Genomic DNA, 18,280 nt, shown 5'->3' with positions numbered 1-18,280 from the left:
GCTTAAATAGGGCGCTTTTGTAAATGATTGGATGAGGCGGTCATGTGAGCACAGGAGACAGATAGAGACTGGATACTGGTGATCACCTGATCAGAGACAACATGGCTGCGCCCATGAACCTCAGGGAATGGATTGGCAGCACACTGGGACAGAAAGACTCACCTTCGAAACGCACCGCCGGACAGGGTAAGTGATTCAGAGGCCCAATTATTAATGATCGCATTGATATCGTGATCTGGGCATGATATTAGCGCCCATGATCACATTGCAGGATGCGATTACAGCGCCTGAATGTAACAAATTCAACCCACAGGGGCAGGGGTTCTCTAGGGAGCCCGTCCCTGCCTTGTGCTGGGAGTGAAGTGACCGCATTAGTGGTCTCTTCACTCCTGTGCTGGGAGTCCTGGGCGGACTACACATGCGTGGCGGCCATTGTCGGGGGAGGGTTCCTACGGAGCCCTCTTCCGGCTAGTATTGCGATGTGTAGCCCATAGGCTACAGCGGCCTACGCCATCTCCAGGTGACCTTAGCTGCGGGTGCCAATCTCTGCAATGATTCTCATTCTAAGACTTGGTAAGTCTGATATCGTCGCATCCCCCATAGACGCCTATGGGGGATGCGGCTGCTGGCGGAAATGGAGGGACTGCCGCAGATATGTCGGAGATGTCTTCTGCGATCCCCCCATAATGCATTCAGGGGATACTAAATATTAGCAATTCTGCAGGAACACAATCAGGACGCATGCGCGGTGTGACTTAGACACATACGCAGGGGCGTATCTTTAATGGGTGCAGGGTGTGCGGGGAACACGGGCCCCTGGGTCCAGGGGGGCCCCGCACCGCACACCCTGCACCAATAATATTACTTACCTCTCCGAAGTCCCACGTCGGCGCGTGGGTCCGGCGCTGTAAAATGACTGTAAAATGGCTGCAGTGGCCATATTCCCATCGTTTGCGCATGCGCAGTACATGGAAAATGGCCGCCGTGGCCATTTTCCCGGTGACCTGTGCATACACTATAGACCCTGGGCACACTCTAGTGCCCAGAGTCTATAACTCCGGCGCTGGCCGCGCACAGCTCAGTACGCTGCCAACCGCCGGGCGGAGAGGAGGGGGCCCGTGTCGGAGACTTCACACGGGCCCCCTCCTCTCTATAAACGACCCTGCACATACACATTAATAAATCACTCAACAGTGTTTGACATAGCGTGCAACTAAGAATCATGCCCTCTATGCCCACTATAACGTCACACCTCCCAATTTAGGCAGGCCAATCCCGATTCTGAGGGACCGATAGTACTTCTGTCCCGACTGCTGAGAATGTTGGGAGGTGTGAGCTGGGTACAGCGATGAGCGCATTGGGTGCAGTATATGCAGTGCACACGTGCCCCCGGCACCGCACACCCATATAATGCGCAATGCGACTCATACGCATCGTCCACCTCTGAATCAGGTCCTAAGTGAACATGATAGGTGCGGGGCTAAGTCACATGTGTAGTGCAACAAAAAAAACCATCTGCCATCGATGGTAGCAAATTATCTATCTTCCATCATCGATGTCAAAACCATCAAACATCGGTGCCAAACCATTGATGGTTGATGTAGCAAATTCTCACAGTGGCCCTATTGGACTATTTTAAATAAAAGTGGATTAAGGGTATAGCGTACTTAAATAACAGAGTGTACACAGACAGGCAAGTGTCCGATTACTGTGAGCAAGAACACCTTTTTCAGAGAGTTACCGGTGGAAACGTCCTAAAATACAATAAGAATTTGCTCCAGTTTCTGAATGTTCCTTACGATGAGCAAACCTGTTACTCGGTGAGTTGTTTTGTCTGTAGAAGTTGACATAGTGAAATAACGCAACAGCCAGAAGCTGATATTGTGTGCAAACTGCAAACCCGGACACAGGAGAGACCGTTACAGAGGAGAGTAACAGTCCGCACAGGAAAAGGAGATAACTAGGGTTGCACTTGCCACCCATCCTATATTTTCCAGGATTGTCCCGTAAGCGAATGGGACATGCTGCGTCCTGTATTGATTCGTTACAAAATGCAATTTGTCCCGTTTTCCGGTGTCACCACATTGTTTGAGTTGTGGTGCGGTGTCCTCTGGTAGAACGCAATTACTAATTTATGATCGCCCACGAAACGGCGTTTAAACAGCCAGACATGCCTGCATTTTTCTAACCCCGTTACCTCCCCCAAACGCTGATTACCTGTCACTCACTCTGCGTGTGGTTCTTCTGTAAGAACGTAATCGCATTAGCAATCACTCATTCTGCGCCCAGGTCAGTTGCTGGGGGGGACACTGGGCCCGATTCAGACCTGCTCGCGAGCACTAACGCTCGCAAGCGGGTCGATGGTGGCCCAGTGCACATGCGCACGACGGAGCCGGCTCCGTCGTGCGCATGCGCGAGACCCGGATAGCGACGGGCAAACCGTTGCTCCGGGTCTCGTACCAGAGGGGGCGTGCTGTCGATGTTGAGTGACAGCACGCCCCTTTGGTGGGCGGGCCAAGGGTGTGGCTGCCCAGACGGAGGCGTTCCCATGGGAACACCTACCGTCTGGGGCCGGCCCCTACCTCAAGACCATCGCGACCATCTTCCTGGCCGCTCGCTATAGCTGTGGGTGGTCCCCACAGCTATGCAAGCGGCCAGGAGGCCGCTCTAAAAAAACAGAATGCCGGCCCTGATTCAGAGCGAGCGCTCTGTCAGAGCGTCCGGCTCTGAATCAGGCCCACTATCCCCTTTGCAGACAGTGCCATAAAAGGGCTTTTCTGCGCCCTGTCCCGGCCACACCCCTGAGCGTAATTAGGTCATATGGAGGTGCAGGATAATGAATACTTTGGTGCTATTTGGTTACAGTTGAGTCAAACAACCTGAATTTTGCCTTTTTAATGATTGCCACTTTAAAACATCAGGCAGACTCGCTGTGATCTCACCGATGCTTGCAAGTTGCAGGCTGTTACAATTCCCCCAACTAGCTCACAAATCAGGTCAGTCTGGTGCAAGACAGTGTGCAGTTCAGTATCTGGGCAGTAGGTGGCGGTCTAGGACTAGGTGCTACAGTATGTATCTATTCTACATACATAGATAAAGGTGACCGCCACTGTCCTTCTACACATTTAATTTTCTTATAGCATAGATCTAAAATGGATTTATTGTAGAACTCTTACACTGCTTAACACAAAACCCTGTGATATGTAGAAAAAAATAAAATTACAACTATAAAACTTTCCTAATTAGTTACAAATAATAATAAATAAAGAACTAGACTATATCGGGCATACCTTTGGTAAGAAATAAATGCACGGTGTATGGTGATGCACTTTTCCTGGAATCACGTAGCACGGGGTAGGGATGATAAAATCATGTGCGGTGAAATGCGTAGGAAAGTTCAAAACTCGTGAGGAAGTTTTGATCCATTGTAAGTGGGGACATCTCAGACGCTGCACAGTGTTTGTAGCTGAACTAATCAAAAGGTAAAAGATTTTGGATACATCTACATATTTGGGGGCTGACGCATAACAGAATCTGTGCCCATTGGTGGAGCATAGCTGCGTCTATTGGCGGTCTCCCGTCTGCGGTTTTATGCAAATGCTGCTACAAACTCCTTCCCTTGTGTACATCCATGCAGGTGAATTTGCAAGGACTGAGCCGCCCACTTTTAGCACCTGTGCACGCTGTAACATCGATTGGTGCATCCTCATACGCCACCATCGGTTGCGACACCAAAAATTGCACCAACCCTATGGCAGGGCTGATCACGGACTCCTATGCTTACAGCTGCGCAGCTGGGAATGCAACCCGTTGCATTGACGGTCCTGCGACACTCCCATAATACGTAATAATAAGCGATGTGCGGAATTGTAGCATCCGCAGGGCGCCTGAGATCAGCTGCACAGGCTGCAGTGTGCCCGTCTGGAGCGTCTAAAGGATGCTCCATCGGCGCCAGGGTACCTGGAATGGAGGCAGATTGCCATTCTAGGCACCCTACTAGTTATGGCCCTGTGCATCGCACCCCCTGCTGAGGCGACCATCTTGGAGGGGGCAGCCTGAAAGTCGACACGTGCACCTCTGATTCAGAGAGGCTAACACAAAGATTGTGAGAGACACAGAAGGAAGGCAGAGACACGGACAGACGATGGGGCAAGTACGCTATCAGTGTATAAGTACACGTATAACTGTGTATGTACTGATATTCTCATCAATCATTTATTTGATGGTGATTGTATAATGATCACAGATTTAATTTCAAATAGAAGAACAGAAATACTGACATCCACACCAGCAAATAAATGGGGAGAGGCTATAGTATCACACGTACACCAGACTAAATGGCACTGACGGTTACCTCACAGGAGGGGCAGGACTCTTATGGTAATGATATACTGTATTGGCCATATATCTACTGATAGACTATACACAAAGACAGAAAGGTTCATGAGAACAGGAAAAGATATACATTCAAGTGTCCTAAATCATCATACTGTATGACAGGGCTAACATCACGTTACAGAGTGCATATGTGACTGACCAACTACATACACCACATAATACCATACCAAACTATACATGCAGTATCCGGAACATGCTGCACCATGCCATATATCAAAGAGTTACTAGGACCAGAAGATTAAATACAGTAAAACCCTGGCAAAATAAGGGACAGCAATGAAAACCCCACCAAACACAATATGCAGCATAGTGATGGCCATCGGTGGGATGTCCATCGATGGTTACCAACGATGGGTCCATTGGGGATTACCATCAATGGACCATTGATGGTTTGCACCCCCCGGCCACTGCTGCTAGGGGCATGGTGGAATGCGGGGTAAATAAAAATGGGGGTGGGGCGGGGCTAAGCTCCATACAGTCAAGAAAAAAAAGAAATAACCATTGTCTCACACTCAACCATCGATGGCGGAGAACCATTGGCTCTCTGCCATCAATAGCCAAATCATCAGCCATTGATAGTTAACCATCGATCATTGCTAACTAACGATGGTTGATGACCAGGCTAGAACTCCACCATCTGTAAAGTGGCAAAATGAAGTACAGTATCCTATATGGAAAAAACGAACGGACAGATGATATATAATGACAGGATGTGGGCAGTGATGATGTCACCAGTCACTGTGTTGACCTCATTATGCCGGTGCTGCATCTCGATACAGGTGAATGTTACTTGTAGCATTTTCCCTCTGCGGGTCACTTTAAACATGCCGCTTACAGATGTACATACAGCTCTGAGCCCCAGTGTTTGTATTTATATTATTATATTATATTATTCTACACTTATTAAAGTTGCTTATCATGACGATCGCAAAATAACAAGTTGAGTATTTTTATATCCTCTCATTTAGTCACGGAAGGTAAGTAGAAGCCAGACTGACGCATTCAGGCAACTTTAGTTCGCTGCTACTGAAGTCATCAGAATCTAGTGGCGCGAACTCATTGGAGCTGAGCATATTTACTGAGCAAATATTAACATAAGTCTAATATTCTTTATACAAACACACTGTAACTACAGGATCTCTCTGCCTATCTGCGCCCAGTCATCTGCTTCCTCTCTGACTGAGGACGATAAAGTATTCTATATGTACAACACACAACGTGAGTCCATACAATCAAAGCACCGATCTTATACGTGTATCAGAGGCGGGAATAGTATTGATGCATATAAAAGAGAGCTTATATTACCTCGCGTGTGATCCTGAATGAGCACGGTGCACATGAGGAAGGGGCTGAAATAATGCTCTGTGCTATAAAGAGATCTAATTCGCTATGTTCCATATGACCGTGGTGCTTTGGAGAGAACAGATGTAGGACCCTAATAGTCAGAGTTGGCCCTAAGCAATTTGGTGCCCTAGGTAGGATTTGTTGCTGGTGCATGGTGGCTGGCGCTGAGGTGGTCTGCTGTCCGTCCACTGGCCCGGAGGTGATCATGGTACTGGGAGAGGTCATGAGGTGGTCTGCTGTCCGTCCACTGGCCCTGAGGTGGTCATGGTACTGGGAGAGGTCATGAGGTGGTCTGCTGTCCTTCCACTGGCCCTGAGGCCATGGTACTGGGAGAGGTCATGAGGTGGTCTGCTGTCCATCCCCTCACTGGTGCTGATATGGTGGAGCAGTTATATTCAACCTTTTTCAACTTGAGGCCCACTACACAAGATTTTCAAATTGCCAAGGGCTGGAGCTGGAGAGACCCTGGGGCTGGAGAGACAGAAGGGAGCTGGCTGGAGCTGGAGAGACACTGGCGGCTTTGCTGGAGAGACAGAAGGGGAACTGGAGCTGGAGAGACACTGGGGGCTGAAACTGGAGAGACACTGGAAGGGCTGCAGCTGGAAAGACAGAAGGGGCTAAATCTGAAGAGACAATGTGGGAGGGGGGCTTGAGCAACTGGAGAGACACAATGGGGATGAGGCTGAAGAGAACTGGGGGAAGTGGCTGGATTAGAAGGAAAAGGCTTGGGACAGTAAACTTTATTAGGGTTAAATTCATACCCCCACTTCTAAATTCCCACTTAGGGCACTGCACATACCCTCAGAGACCTATGGAACGCAGTGAAGAGAGTGGATGGATCTCACGCATTCTGCCCACTTCCTTGTGCAGGATGGGTAGCTATTACCGAGAATCGCGGGTCCATAGGGACGGTGGTGAGACTAATATGGGGCAAATTACCACCAATTTAGCTTGGCGATTGATGACATTTTGCTGCGACATTTGCCAGGGGCCTGCTGGCGTAAAATGCCCACCACCGAAGTGGTCAACCGCATCTCCTCTCCAGGCTTCTCCCAGAGAGGAGAAACATAAAGTGGTAAATATGCTTTATTGTTACACTGCAATTTAGATTTGAGTTTGGACACGCCCCCTGCCAGATCTACATCTCTGCACTCTGCCCACAGTCACAGTGCAACATGGTTCTACAGAGGTGCAAAGTTACTTTCTGTTTTGCTTTGCTCCCAACTCAGAATCAGGCTCTATGTATACGGTATGGGATTGAAATGCCGATAGCGTCAGCCTGACCGGAAGAAATCCCGACAGCAGCAGGTAAGTCACCTAACCCTCCCCTAGGGGTGCCTAACCCTAAACTCCTGGGGTGGTGCGTAACCCTAAATCCCCCACAGGGGTGCCTAACCCTAAACCTAACCCCCCAACCCCCGCACCCTACATCCCATGTATACAGTATATGTTACTAGCAGAAGTACCCGGCATTGCGCGGGTTTAAATCTTCATATTATTAAGTTTGACACCCCAGACCAACTGCTGCCCCTCTGTAAAGTTTTCATCCAAATCCATCCAGTGGAAGGCTCATAACAGGCTCCTCGGGTCAAAGTTCTGCCCAGCGTCCACCAACAGGAGGTCCAACCGGGACCCTAACCTCCCCTAAAACCTGGCCAGGATCCAACTGGACCACCTCGCGTTGGTTTCATCCCAATCGGCGCGGATGTGTCCGAATGCATAACCGGACAGGCAAACTAACAGACCAATGAATTTATATATAAGATTCTGTTTACCCTAATTTGGGGCTTTAATCTGTATGGTGCCGTGAAAATTATAATTATAAATGATAATAATAATCATCAAATGCATTCTGTATATATCCTGCCCTGGAAAGCGTTTCATCTCACTGTTCTACAAAGAGGAGTCAGTGCAGGTAACTGGTGCTTTGTCTTTCCTGCATATTTTAGACAGGTTAATCTGAATTTGCAGAGTTATATTCCCCTACTATTACTAATACCCGCATGTTCCCCTTCTCCGACTTCTCTATTGATCTGGAGAAGTATAAAGCCCCCCATACATCAGAGATTGATTGCAGCAATCGTGCAATTTGCAATCGATTGTGTATAAAAATCTTTCCCTTTTTCAATCGATTGTGGCAATTCTGCAATAGATTGAAAAAGGGAAAGATTTTTATACACAATCGATTGCAAATTGCACGATTGCTGCAATCAATCTCTGATGTATGGGGGCCTTAACTTTGAAAAGGGCCTGAGCCCCCCCTGCAGCCAATCAGAGCAATAGATCCTTCATGCAGCTCTCATGTCGCTGTTATAACCCAGCATAAAGGAACCCTCTCATTGTCTAAACATTATCTAACTGCCAAACTCCCTTCCCTGCCCTCCCTGGCCTGTGCGCCCCTCCCCTCTGCTCACCTGCTGCTGACTCTACCTGCACACAGCGTGGGAGAGAAACAGGCATTGCCACCAGCTGCAGATCCTGTGCTCTTTGTTGCCTCTATTCGGAGGTGATCGGGTAAGGTGCCTCTTCTCTTAACCCCTTACCTGCCACCGCTGCCTGTTATGATTGTTACGGTGAATGACAGGCATAATCTGACACTCTTCCCGTCACAGGTCTCCTGAACTGATTGGCGCCAGGAGTTATCGGCTCTGAACGCTGCAGTTGGCACTACGCCCGGTGACACCATGCAGAAATGACTGGCATTCCGCTAACATCTGGTAAGTGTTAACCTGTGAAACTTTACACACGTGTTTATCAGGTGGGTTTTAGTAAGACATGTTAATGAAACAATGTTTACTTGGCAACATGTGGCATACTGTATGCCCAGGATGCATGGGTGCCTTTCACTGTACATGTATGCTGCCATGCCTACATAGTGACCGCCGGATGCATATGCAGCATGTTTGCCAACTACCTGTAGTGCAGCCATACAGCCTGTGTATATCGTATGTGTAAGATTGTGCGGCTGAGCTGGCAGTCCCACACGAGGCACCTGGCACACGCTTCCATGGGTTCACCAGAAGAGGTGCCTCGTTGTTGGTCTAAGACAAACGTGTGTTGAGTGAGACGGGGATGTGTAGCTGCCTCTAGCTGCTGTACGTAGTCGGTGACTATCTGCAAAGAGGGAAAATTAATTGGTTCCTTTTAAAAACAAGAAAAGGGAGTCTGTTTAGATTGTAAGCTCTTTAGAGCCAGCGCCTCATTTCTAGTTTTCTTTCCCCAGATAACAGACACATCGGCATCCTGACAGGGTTAGGATACTGACACCTGTCGATCGGTATCCTAACCCACCCCTTCTCCCTTCTCCCCCTGGTGTCTAAACCTAACCTCCCCCTCCCCGCACCCTAAAACCCAACCCTCCCCCCGCTACTTACCTTCAGGATGGCGACGCCAGGATACTGACAGGTTTCGGGATTCTGGCGCCCGCATTTTGAGTGCCGGAATCCCTGCGGTTGGTATTATGACAGCATCCCATGTATTTTTCTTTATCTTAAACCAGTGATTCCCAACCTCAGTCCTCAAGGCACACTAACAGTCCTGGTTTTAGTGATATCCATGATTGTGCACAGATGGTTAAATCAAAATAACTGAGGTACTAATTAAGTCACTTGTGCTCAAGTATGGCTATCCCTAAAACCTGGACTGTTAGTGTGCCTTGAGGACCGTGGTTGGGAACCCCTGTCTTAAACGTACTGGTACTCATATAAGCTAAAATAGTGGGTGTTAAGGCGGTATCCACTACAAGATCTGATAACGACTGCACGATTACGACATTGTAATCGTGCAGTCGTTTGTCAGTCATGTGATGAGCCTGCACTGAATGAGCCAGTCGTTCAGTGCAGGATCAATCAATCATCTGGAAACATGCTGAACCTGGCGATATCGTCAGGTTGACCAGCTTGTTGGAAAGATGATAGATGTCTAAATGACGAGTGGGCACGCGCATCGCTGGTCGTTTAAGACACTTTTGCAAACGATTTAACGATCGAACGATCGTTATCGTTCAATTGTTCAACTTAGTCGTCTAGTTGATACCCCCATTAATCCTAGCGAAGCATTATCGATCAGTGACATCTTAAACTGGTGATAACCATCCCGAAGCTCTCTGGGGAATTTTTCCAGCTTGCCATTAAAATAAAAAATATTGCTCTATGAGGCTGATTCATGTTGAAAGCAGCCAGTTCTGTAAATGGGAAGATGGAGTGTAAAGGTGCATACACACACAACGATTTTGTTACCAACGATTTTCTGTCAGATTATCTGTCAGATTTTTTAAAGTGTAATGAACGATTTTTTTGAACTACAAACGATTTTTGCATATTCCCTTAATGAAAATCGTTGAGTTGACAAGTCTGACTGAACTACAAACGAGAACGTGAACACGCATGAACGATAATCATTCATCGTTTGACTCAGAAAGTGAACGATTTTTTCAAACGATTATCGTTCAACGATATTGTTGAACGATAATCCTTCAAAAAATCGTTGTGTGTGTATGCAGCTTAAGTGATGATAAGGTTGGAGATGTAGGTGGCGGGGGGGGGGGGGGGGGGGTTGTGGTGTAGTTGAGGGCTTGGTATGTGAGTGAGAGGAGTTTGAATTTGACTTGCTATAGTAAAGAGAGCCAGTGGAGAAACTGGCAGAGGGAGGGCAGCAGTGGTGGGCATTAAAAAAGGGGCAACGTGAGAGGAGTGTGCCAGAAAGGAGAATGTTGCAGTAACCAAGGTGGGAGATGATGAGGGCGTTGATGATAGTTTTGGTGGCTTTCAGGGTGAGAAAGGGTCAAATCAGAATAATGTTATGGAGGTGAAAGTGACAGGATTAGGTGGGAAGAAAAAAGAGAGATCATAGTCAACAATGGAACCCAGACAGGGGACATGGGAGGTGGAGGAGAATGGGCTTTGGAGGGGGGGAGAAGGTTAGTTCAGTTTTAGTGATATTAAGCCTCAGGTACTGGTATGACATAATTGGAGATGGCAGACAGACAGGTGGACATACGGGAGAGGACAGAGGGTGAGAAGCAAATGATGAAGATGGTTAAGTTGGGTGTCATCAGTGTAGAGGAGGTATTGGAGGCTGAAGGAGGTGATGAGCACTCTGAGGAAAGAGGTATAAAAGGGGACCAAGGGCAGAACCTGGGAACATAAAAAGGAAGCGGGAGAGTAGGGGAGGTGGAGGTAGATGTGGATACAGAAAGTTGTGTTCAGTAACATCATCTCTTAATATTACCCTGACATCTACTATAGTATTAAACCTTTCTCCCTGGCTGCTCCTTACCTATGGAACTCCGTCCCTCTTGACCTGAGCTGTCATTTTTCTGTTTAGCACTAAACCTGAACTGATGAAATCTTCCAAAGAGGACAAGTACATGTATCAATTACATTCTATAAAATGATAGCCACAAGCTGATTGGTTGCTATGGGTAACATCTCCATTTGTCTTCTTTAGAAGGTATGATACATTTCCCCCTAAAATCAAACCAGGAAATATCTTTTCAAACGTGAGACCATCGGCATCCCCGGTAATCTGGGTGGGGGAACAGCACGTTGCATTACATGGGTCAGGTTTAAAATTCAGGTTCAAGTTCAGAACATGGGACCCCTGAGTTGGCACAACTAAACTGCTTTAGAACATCCGGGTCCTAAAATATCCTACCCCTCCACGGTGCCACAGGAGCTTTACCTGGGTCCTGCTGCCCACTAGTGCCCACTATAGTAGTGGATGAATTGCTGGGATGTAGTCTGGAAGGCGACGGTCGAAATGTCGACAGCCGGCTTCCAGACTACTTAATCCCGGCGAGGGTTGAATGACAGGCGTCTAAAACTAGACGCCTGTAATTTTAGGTTTAGGGCTCCCGGGGGAACTTAGGGTTAGGCACCCCCCTGGGAGGTTAGGGTTAGGCTAGGGGGAGGGAGGGTTAGGGTTAGGCACCCCCCCGGGGGACTTAGGTTTAGGCAGCGGGAAAGGGGGGGTTAGGTTTAGGCACTTAGAGGGGGGGTAGGGTTAGGCCGGACGGTAGTAATACATATCACACACGAATTGCTGAATATTCTGGTTGTACATGGAAATCAAAGTCACAAGGTACAGTATGTTCTCAGCCCTGTGACTTGCAGAGTTCCTGGTGCCTCGGACCTCACATCCGCATTGATAATTACACAGCTGACTGCCTGGGGCAGCGGAAGAAGCTGATACACTGGCAGTACCGTACTGAGATGGCAGAGGTTGGCACGGGGCTGTCATACACCTCTCATGTCTGTGGGGCAATTGTGGATGGGGCGGGTGAGCAGGTGAGAGATGGTTCATTCTAGAAGGAGGGTTTGCTGACTTTACTGTCAATGTTGCCTCGACGCACCCCCTCTGCAGCGAGAGCCCCCATTACAGCCCAGTTCCGTCTCTTCAGTCGTAAATGTAAACGTCTCCACGGTGCCCATACTACACACACGTTCATTTCTGTAATTAGCCAATTGTCCTACCTTAATATTTTTGGATAGTGGGAGGAAATCAAACCCCCCACAAAACTCATGCAAGCACGGAGAGAACATGCAAACTCCACACCGTTAGGGCCATAATGGGAATCATACCCAATACCTCAGTGCTGTGAGGCAGTAATGCTAACCACTACACCAACTGTGCTGCAGATCATTTGAAGTTAGAAGTCCTCTATGGTCGCACGGAATGATCACGAGAAATTAGACACTGGAGCCATGTTTACTGCATACGGGATAGCAGACGCAGGATGTGACATTCCCCCAAAACGGTTACGTTTTTAGCCGACACTCCCCGTTACCATCCCCCAAACGCTTCCCGACTGTCAATCACACTGCAAAAAATACTCAGTGCGAGCTATACGGTAATGTACCCTGACACATGCCCTTAGCATCTGACACCAGATGGGGAGGCCTAAGGGAGAGGTGCAGATGGCAGCGAATGGCGTCATTGCAGACCCACCTTCACTGTACAATGTCACCATTCGCCAATAATCTGGTCTAGTCCCTCGGGAGTCTGAGTTTTCCCAATATTCTGGAGCTTGGATTCTCTCTCATAACGCTTTTATACCTAAATTCCGGGTCTGACCCGAAGGTTGGAACAGGGGGCCTGATTCAGAGCCGGACGCTCTGACCAGAGCGCTCGCTCTGAATCAGGGCCCTCCTACCTAAAATTGGAGCGGCCTCTTGGACGCTCGCATAGCTGTGGGTTGCCACCCACAGCTTATGCGAACGTCCCATGATGATGGTCGCGATGGTCAAGACCATCGGGCTTGCGACGAGACCCTTGCGGTAGGGTCTCGTGGCCGCAAGCCCTGGAGTGATTTTGGCTCTATCAGAGCCAAAATCGCTCCCACTGATATCACTAGTGATGTCAGTGGGGCCGGACCCAGACGGTAGGCGTTCCCATGGGAACGCCTCCGTCTGGCAGCCACGCCCACCAAAGGAACCCAGGGCCTGATTCTGACCCTCGCGAGCGGGTCAGAATCAGGCCCTGGGTTCCAAACCGGATCAGACCCGGAATTTAGCCAGTACCGACCCATGATATTCCCGAGTCTGCGCCGTTCACTCCGGAGCTGGGTCTGCAGTGATCCGTCTTTTCCGGCGTTGAAGTGGACGCTTGGAGATGACCTCATCTCCAAGCGCCACTGAAGCCGGCCAATTGGCAGGCATGCGGCGCGCTCCAGGTCATTGTGACCCAGATTGCGCCTACACTGCAGGGTTTCACAGGTCATTCCTGTGTATAACCCTGCTAGTTACCTGGGTTGGATTGTCGGGTCACTCCACCCGGAAATCCAACCCTGTCCCCTTTTACACCAAGGAGCTACCCCTGTAATAACCCGGGTTTTAGCTCTGGTGTAAAAGGGGTATTATAGAGAGCTTTGTGATCTGTGGGCCTGATTCAGATGCGCTTGCAAGCGGGTCGATGGTGGGGTACTGTGCACGCACGCCACGCGCATGCTCCGGAGCGAGAAAAAAATTCTCTCGCTCCGGGACTCACTACAAAAGGGGCGGCTGTCGTTGTTGATTGACAGCTCACCCTGTTTTGTAGGTGGGGCGGGTGGGTGGCTACACAAACGGAGGCGTTCCCGAAGGAACGCCTGCCGTTTGTGGGAGGCACCACTGACAACACCAGTGATGTCAGTGGAGAGCTTCCTCCTCTGTTAGAGCAGGAAGCTCTCTGGGGCTTGCGACGGACGAGACCCTAGTACAAGGGTCTCGTTGCAAGCCCCGATGGTCGCGACCATCACCTGGTTGCCCGCAAAAGCTGTGGGTGGTCACCCACAGGTTAGTGAGCGGCCCGTCTGGCTCTGAATCAGGCCCTGTGTTTTTTTTCTCTCCTCACATTTACGAAACCTTTTCATGTATTTCATTGTTCTGTACGAAACAACTGCAGAAACGTCTCCTCTTCCTCGTTTTGTGCACATTGATTGTGAGCGATGTCAAAGCTGGAATCTCTGGGCTTGTAACCCAGCGACGGCGCACATTGCTTCTATAAGAGAACATTGTGCAATATGTACACACATAATGTTCCTGGGCTTTGCCTGAGCCGATAGCTATAGTAAGTGGCCAGGAGCCGGCGAGTTCAAAGTTCTGTGGACACAGAGAGAGAGATACTTTGCTGCATGGTCAGAGTCCTGGGCCAGTCACAATTACCAGCTCCTCTGTCTCTGCAATTAAAACTAAACTCGTTAACAAAGTGCTCGCTGGGCAATGTCATGTTGTGTTATTATTTCACACTTCTACCAATGTAAAAAACATTCATCTGTATGCAGGGTCGTAACTAGAGGTAGGTGAGCGGTGCTGCCGCCCACGGCCTGCAGAAGGTATTGTTGCTGCCCAGTGGCACCAGTATTTGGCATGCAGGTTGCCTGCAACAGCACCCTGCAGCCTAGAAAGCCAATGTCTGGGCACTCAGCTTCTCCCTGGTGCCGGCAGTAAGCCGCTGCAGGGCACCACGTAGTGGCTATAGGACTTGTAACTGGTACCGATGGCAAGCTGCCGGCTTGTGACGACACATGTTCACACATGTTCAGAAGGGGAACAAGGAAAAAGGAGGGAGGCACACAGAAAGAGCAGCAATGGTATATAGCTGTGCATATATATACATAAAAAAGAAAGAATATAAACAAGCAATAACAAGTATTATGACTATATATATATATATATATATATATACACACACACACACAAAAGAAACCATATAAACAGGTCCAGATTAAGGAGAGTTATTTCCGTTATAACTAAACTGAAGTGGGTCTGGTAAATGGGATCAATACGATTTACCGCCAGCCGCAAGGCCGGCGGTTCGAATACCGACAACGGAAGCCCGGCAGTGCAGATCCCGACAGGTACGTATTTTTTCTCTTTACTAACATAACCTCCCCCCCCCCCCCCCAACCCTCCCCTAGGGGTGCCTAACCCTAACCTTCCCCCCCAAGTGCCTAAACCTAACCCACCCCTTCCCCGCAGATTAACCCTAAGTCTCCCGGGGGGGTGCCTAACCCTAAGTCCCCCCCGGAAACCCCTAACATAACCCCCCCGTGGCTGTCTGCGTCCAGCTTACCTTCGATCGGTAAGCCGGGTGTCGGGCTCCCGGCGTAGGTCCAATGACAGGCATTGGGAATTCGACGCCTCTCATTAGACACTTGCTGGGATTAGACAGTCAGGATGCCAACAGTCGGTATATGTAATAGAGAGGCACCTTCACCATCGGTGACAAACTCTTGCCATGCAAGCCACTTCACACTTCATAGTAGGGGAGGAAGCTGAATATGAGGATGGTACAAAGGCAGTTTCCCTGTCGACATGGTATTGGGTCTTGTTAAAAAAAGAAAACCCTATAGAATGAGGGAAGATGGGGGTCTTCCCAACACTGGGCCAGGGCTGCTCGAGCAGCAATGACAAATGACCGAACACGTGTCTCTGCTGGGACACGACCTGGGAAGGATGAAGATGAGCAGGAGCTAAGTCGGGCTGGGGCACATTTTTAGCTAGAGACAATACCTCAACCCAGTAACACAGAAGAAGGGGACAGGACCAGAATTCATGAAAAATGGGTCCCACGTCACCACAATGGTAATGGGCGCCCAAACAACAATTGAATTTCCTTAGAATAAATGATGTGCTGTTCTTACAGGGAATGCGGAGCTCTTTGGTGTATAATAATGGCGTGAGAATTTGTGGTGTATACGGGTTATTACATTGTACGGAGAAGATAGTTCACACTTATTCTTTCATCTCAGTAGTATCATTTTGTAATGACAGTATTAGCATTTGTTTATAGGGTGCCACAAAGTTCAGCAGCGCCCATACAGAACGAAATAACATAGTGACCAGCACACACATACATAATTACATGTGTAAGCATAAATACATGCATAGACCTTAAATAATGATCTTAAGGAGCATTGCTAAAATAAGGGGGAGGGAGGGCCCTGCTTGTGAGAGCTTCCGTTGTAAAGGGGGGTGGGCAATTAGAGAGATACGAGGGGGTAAGGGCGATGGGTGTAAGGGAAGGGACTAGGATGAATTCTGGTCGTCTAGAGTGGGTAGATAAGTTTTGAGTTAGAGTATGGAGCAAAAGAGGTTAGGGGAGTCTGATTGCGTGAGTGAGACCAGTCCAGGTTTGGGGTAGCGCATTAATAGTCCTGGAGGCAGAAGTGGGAGGTGGTAATGAGTGGGGAGGACAGGACAGGAGGGAGTATGGATGCAGAAAAACATAGTTCTGGGATGTTCAGCTACGGTAATTTAATGTAAACCAAAACTTCTATTATTGAATTGGATATATTAAAGATCTATGGATGAATGCAACTCTCTTCTGGAGAAGCTGGATTATGTGGTGCAGTCTGCAACTCCCTTCTCTAACCTCCCACAGCTAGAAATCTGGATTACTCGTTACGTTTTGCAATTTCGTAATACGGATTTAAATCTCGACATTCTCATTAAACCTGGGACAGTTCTATTTCGCCATCTCTTCCTTTCAGGTGAATTGCCTGATAAATAATGTATTAATATAAATGACATGTTTTTATATATTTCCCAATTAGTATCGTATTGGTCAATATCCCGGGGCTAGCGGCGAGAGAGAAAAATGTCGGACGCTGCAAAACTGGACCCAGAATCGGAGTGTCCCGTGTGTTGGAACCCGTACGATAGCACATTCCGTACGCCCAAACTTTTGAACTGCCACCACTGCTTCTGCCTGGAATGCCTGGCCCGTCTGAGCTTCATGACGCAGATCCGGAACCGCCTGCAATGCCCGCTGTGCCGCCATACTACAGTTCTCCATTTAGACCAGGTGATTACTGACCTGCCCACCAATACGGCCATCCTCAGCCAACTCAAGCTAGAGCCGCAGAATCGCGCAGTCTGTGCCAGAGACAACCGCAGACTAAACTTCTTCCAGCGCCCGCCCTCTGTGTATACACTCAACGTCGGCCAAGATTCGGGCTCTTTATACGGTACTCTCCAAACTCAAGTCCAGACCCCGCTAACCACCATTCCCTCATACGGCTCTTCCTGCCAGTGTTGCCGAAACCCCCAGTTCCGAATGTTTTCCTACCTGATGATGACCATGCTTATAGTCAGTATGCTACTCATATTTTCCATCTTTTGGACTCGGAAGTTATTGTGGGGCCCAGGATGAACCAGTACACAGTGACTATACGTATGATGCATTGGCCACCTGAAGACCTTGAGGAACGTTGTGCTCACACAATAAGTTTTATAGGACACCAACTGATAAAGGATTCTGTACCACGGACCAAAGGATACATGTAAGCGTGCAAATAAATGGAATTATTTTGTAACTCGGTCAATGGATTATGTAGTTGGTGAGGCGACACCATTATCTTGTTAACGTACGATGCGGGACTGTTACAGAGATTAAATGGGGTTTGGGTAACCTGTGGCTTTCCAGCTACTGTAGTCTCAGCACAACCTGCCGACCAGAGGCTGCAATTCCAGTGGAGGTTAGTGGTGCAGGCAGGCGATTTATAATTAGCCTTAAGTGGTATAATATGGACCCCATAGGGTTTATGTAATGGGGTGCGAGTTGCGTGAAACAGCGCTATTCCTGGGTTCTCCATTCTCAATTAGACACATCAGTCGCGTCCGCCAGTAAGTGCGGCTAGACGCAGCACTTACAGTACCGCTGGAATTGCAGGATTTTTGGTTGTAGCCCCAAAGGGTGGTGTACACAGATCCACGAGTCGGGCCGTGAGGAGGGTAGTGAGAGTTTCGAGGGTCGTCTAATTGCATTGACCCTCTTAATGCAGCAATAATTTAAAATGCCAAGACAAGTTGGTTTTAACTATTAAATCATTGCCACTTTAAATCTGCTTCCGAGATCTCTGAAATCACGCCAACTCGCACCCCAATACATAAACCCCTATATCCAATTTAAAAAAATAAAACAAAATGTTGGCTCTATTAATTTAGTTTCAAATAGAGGTCACGTTACATCTTCCTTTATATGCAATAGAGGCGATAAGCACAGGCCCGAACTAACAGGTATCAGCGGCCATAAGTGTGAAAATCGCATTATAAAG

At 48.5% G+C, this 18,280-nt stretch overlaps 2 protein-coding genes across 2 annotated transcripts in view; both read left to right on the top strand.

Moving 5' to 3' along the window:
* Positions 1–8,430, top strand: part of WDR31 (WD repeat domain 31) — an 82,239-nt gene extending 73,809 nt beyond the window's left edge. The window contains exon 11 of the mRNA XM_088469515.1: positions 8,355–8,430. The gene's annotated coding sequence lies outside the window, so the exon portion shown is untranslated. The remainder of the gene's footprint in view (positions 1–8,354) is intronic.
* Positions 8,374–17,522, top strand: RNF183 (ring finger protein 183). The gene is made up of 2 exons (XM_088469533.1): positions 8,374–8,459; positions 16,778–17,522. The coding sequence occupies exon 2, from the start codon at positions 16,822–16,824 to the stop codon at positions 17,374–17,376; it is 555 nt and encodes a 184-aa protein (XP_088325659.1). The 5' UTR covers positions 8,374–8,459; positions 16,778–16,821; the 3' UTR covers positions 17,377–17,522.
* The last annotated feature ends 758 nt before the right edge of the window (positions 17,523–18,280 follow it).

Source organism: Taudactylus pleione, unplaced genomic scaffold (genome assembly GCF_031769625.1).
Source record: "Taudactylus pleione unplaced genomic scaffold, aTauple2 ptg000013l, whole genome shotgun sequence".
Classification (NCBI taxonomy): domain Eukaryota; kingdom Metazoa; phylum Chordata; class Amphibia; order Anura; family Myobatrachidae; genus Taudactylus; species Taudactylus pleione.
This window is presented reverse-complemented; position numbering and strand designations above follow the sequence as displayed.

What these genes read in the sequence shown, in the direction of transcription:
- RNF183 (XM_088469533.1), top strand. Translation starts at nt 16,822, where the DNA reads ATGTCGGACGCTGCAAAACTGGACCCAGAATCGGAGTGTCCCGTGTGT.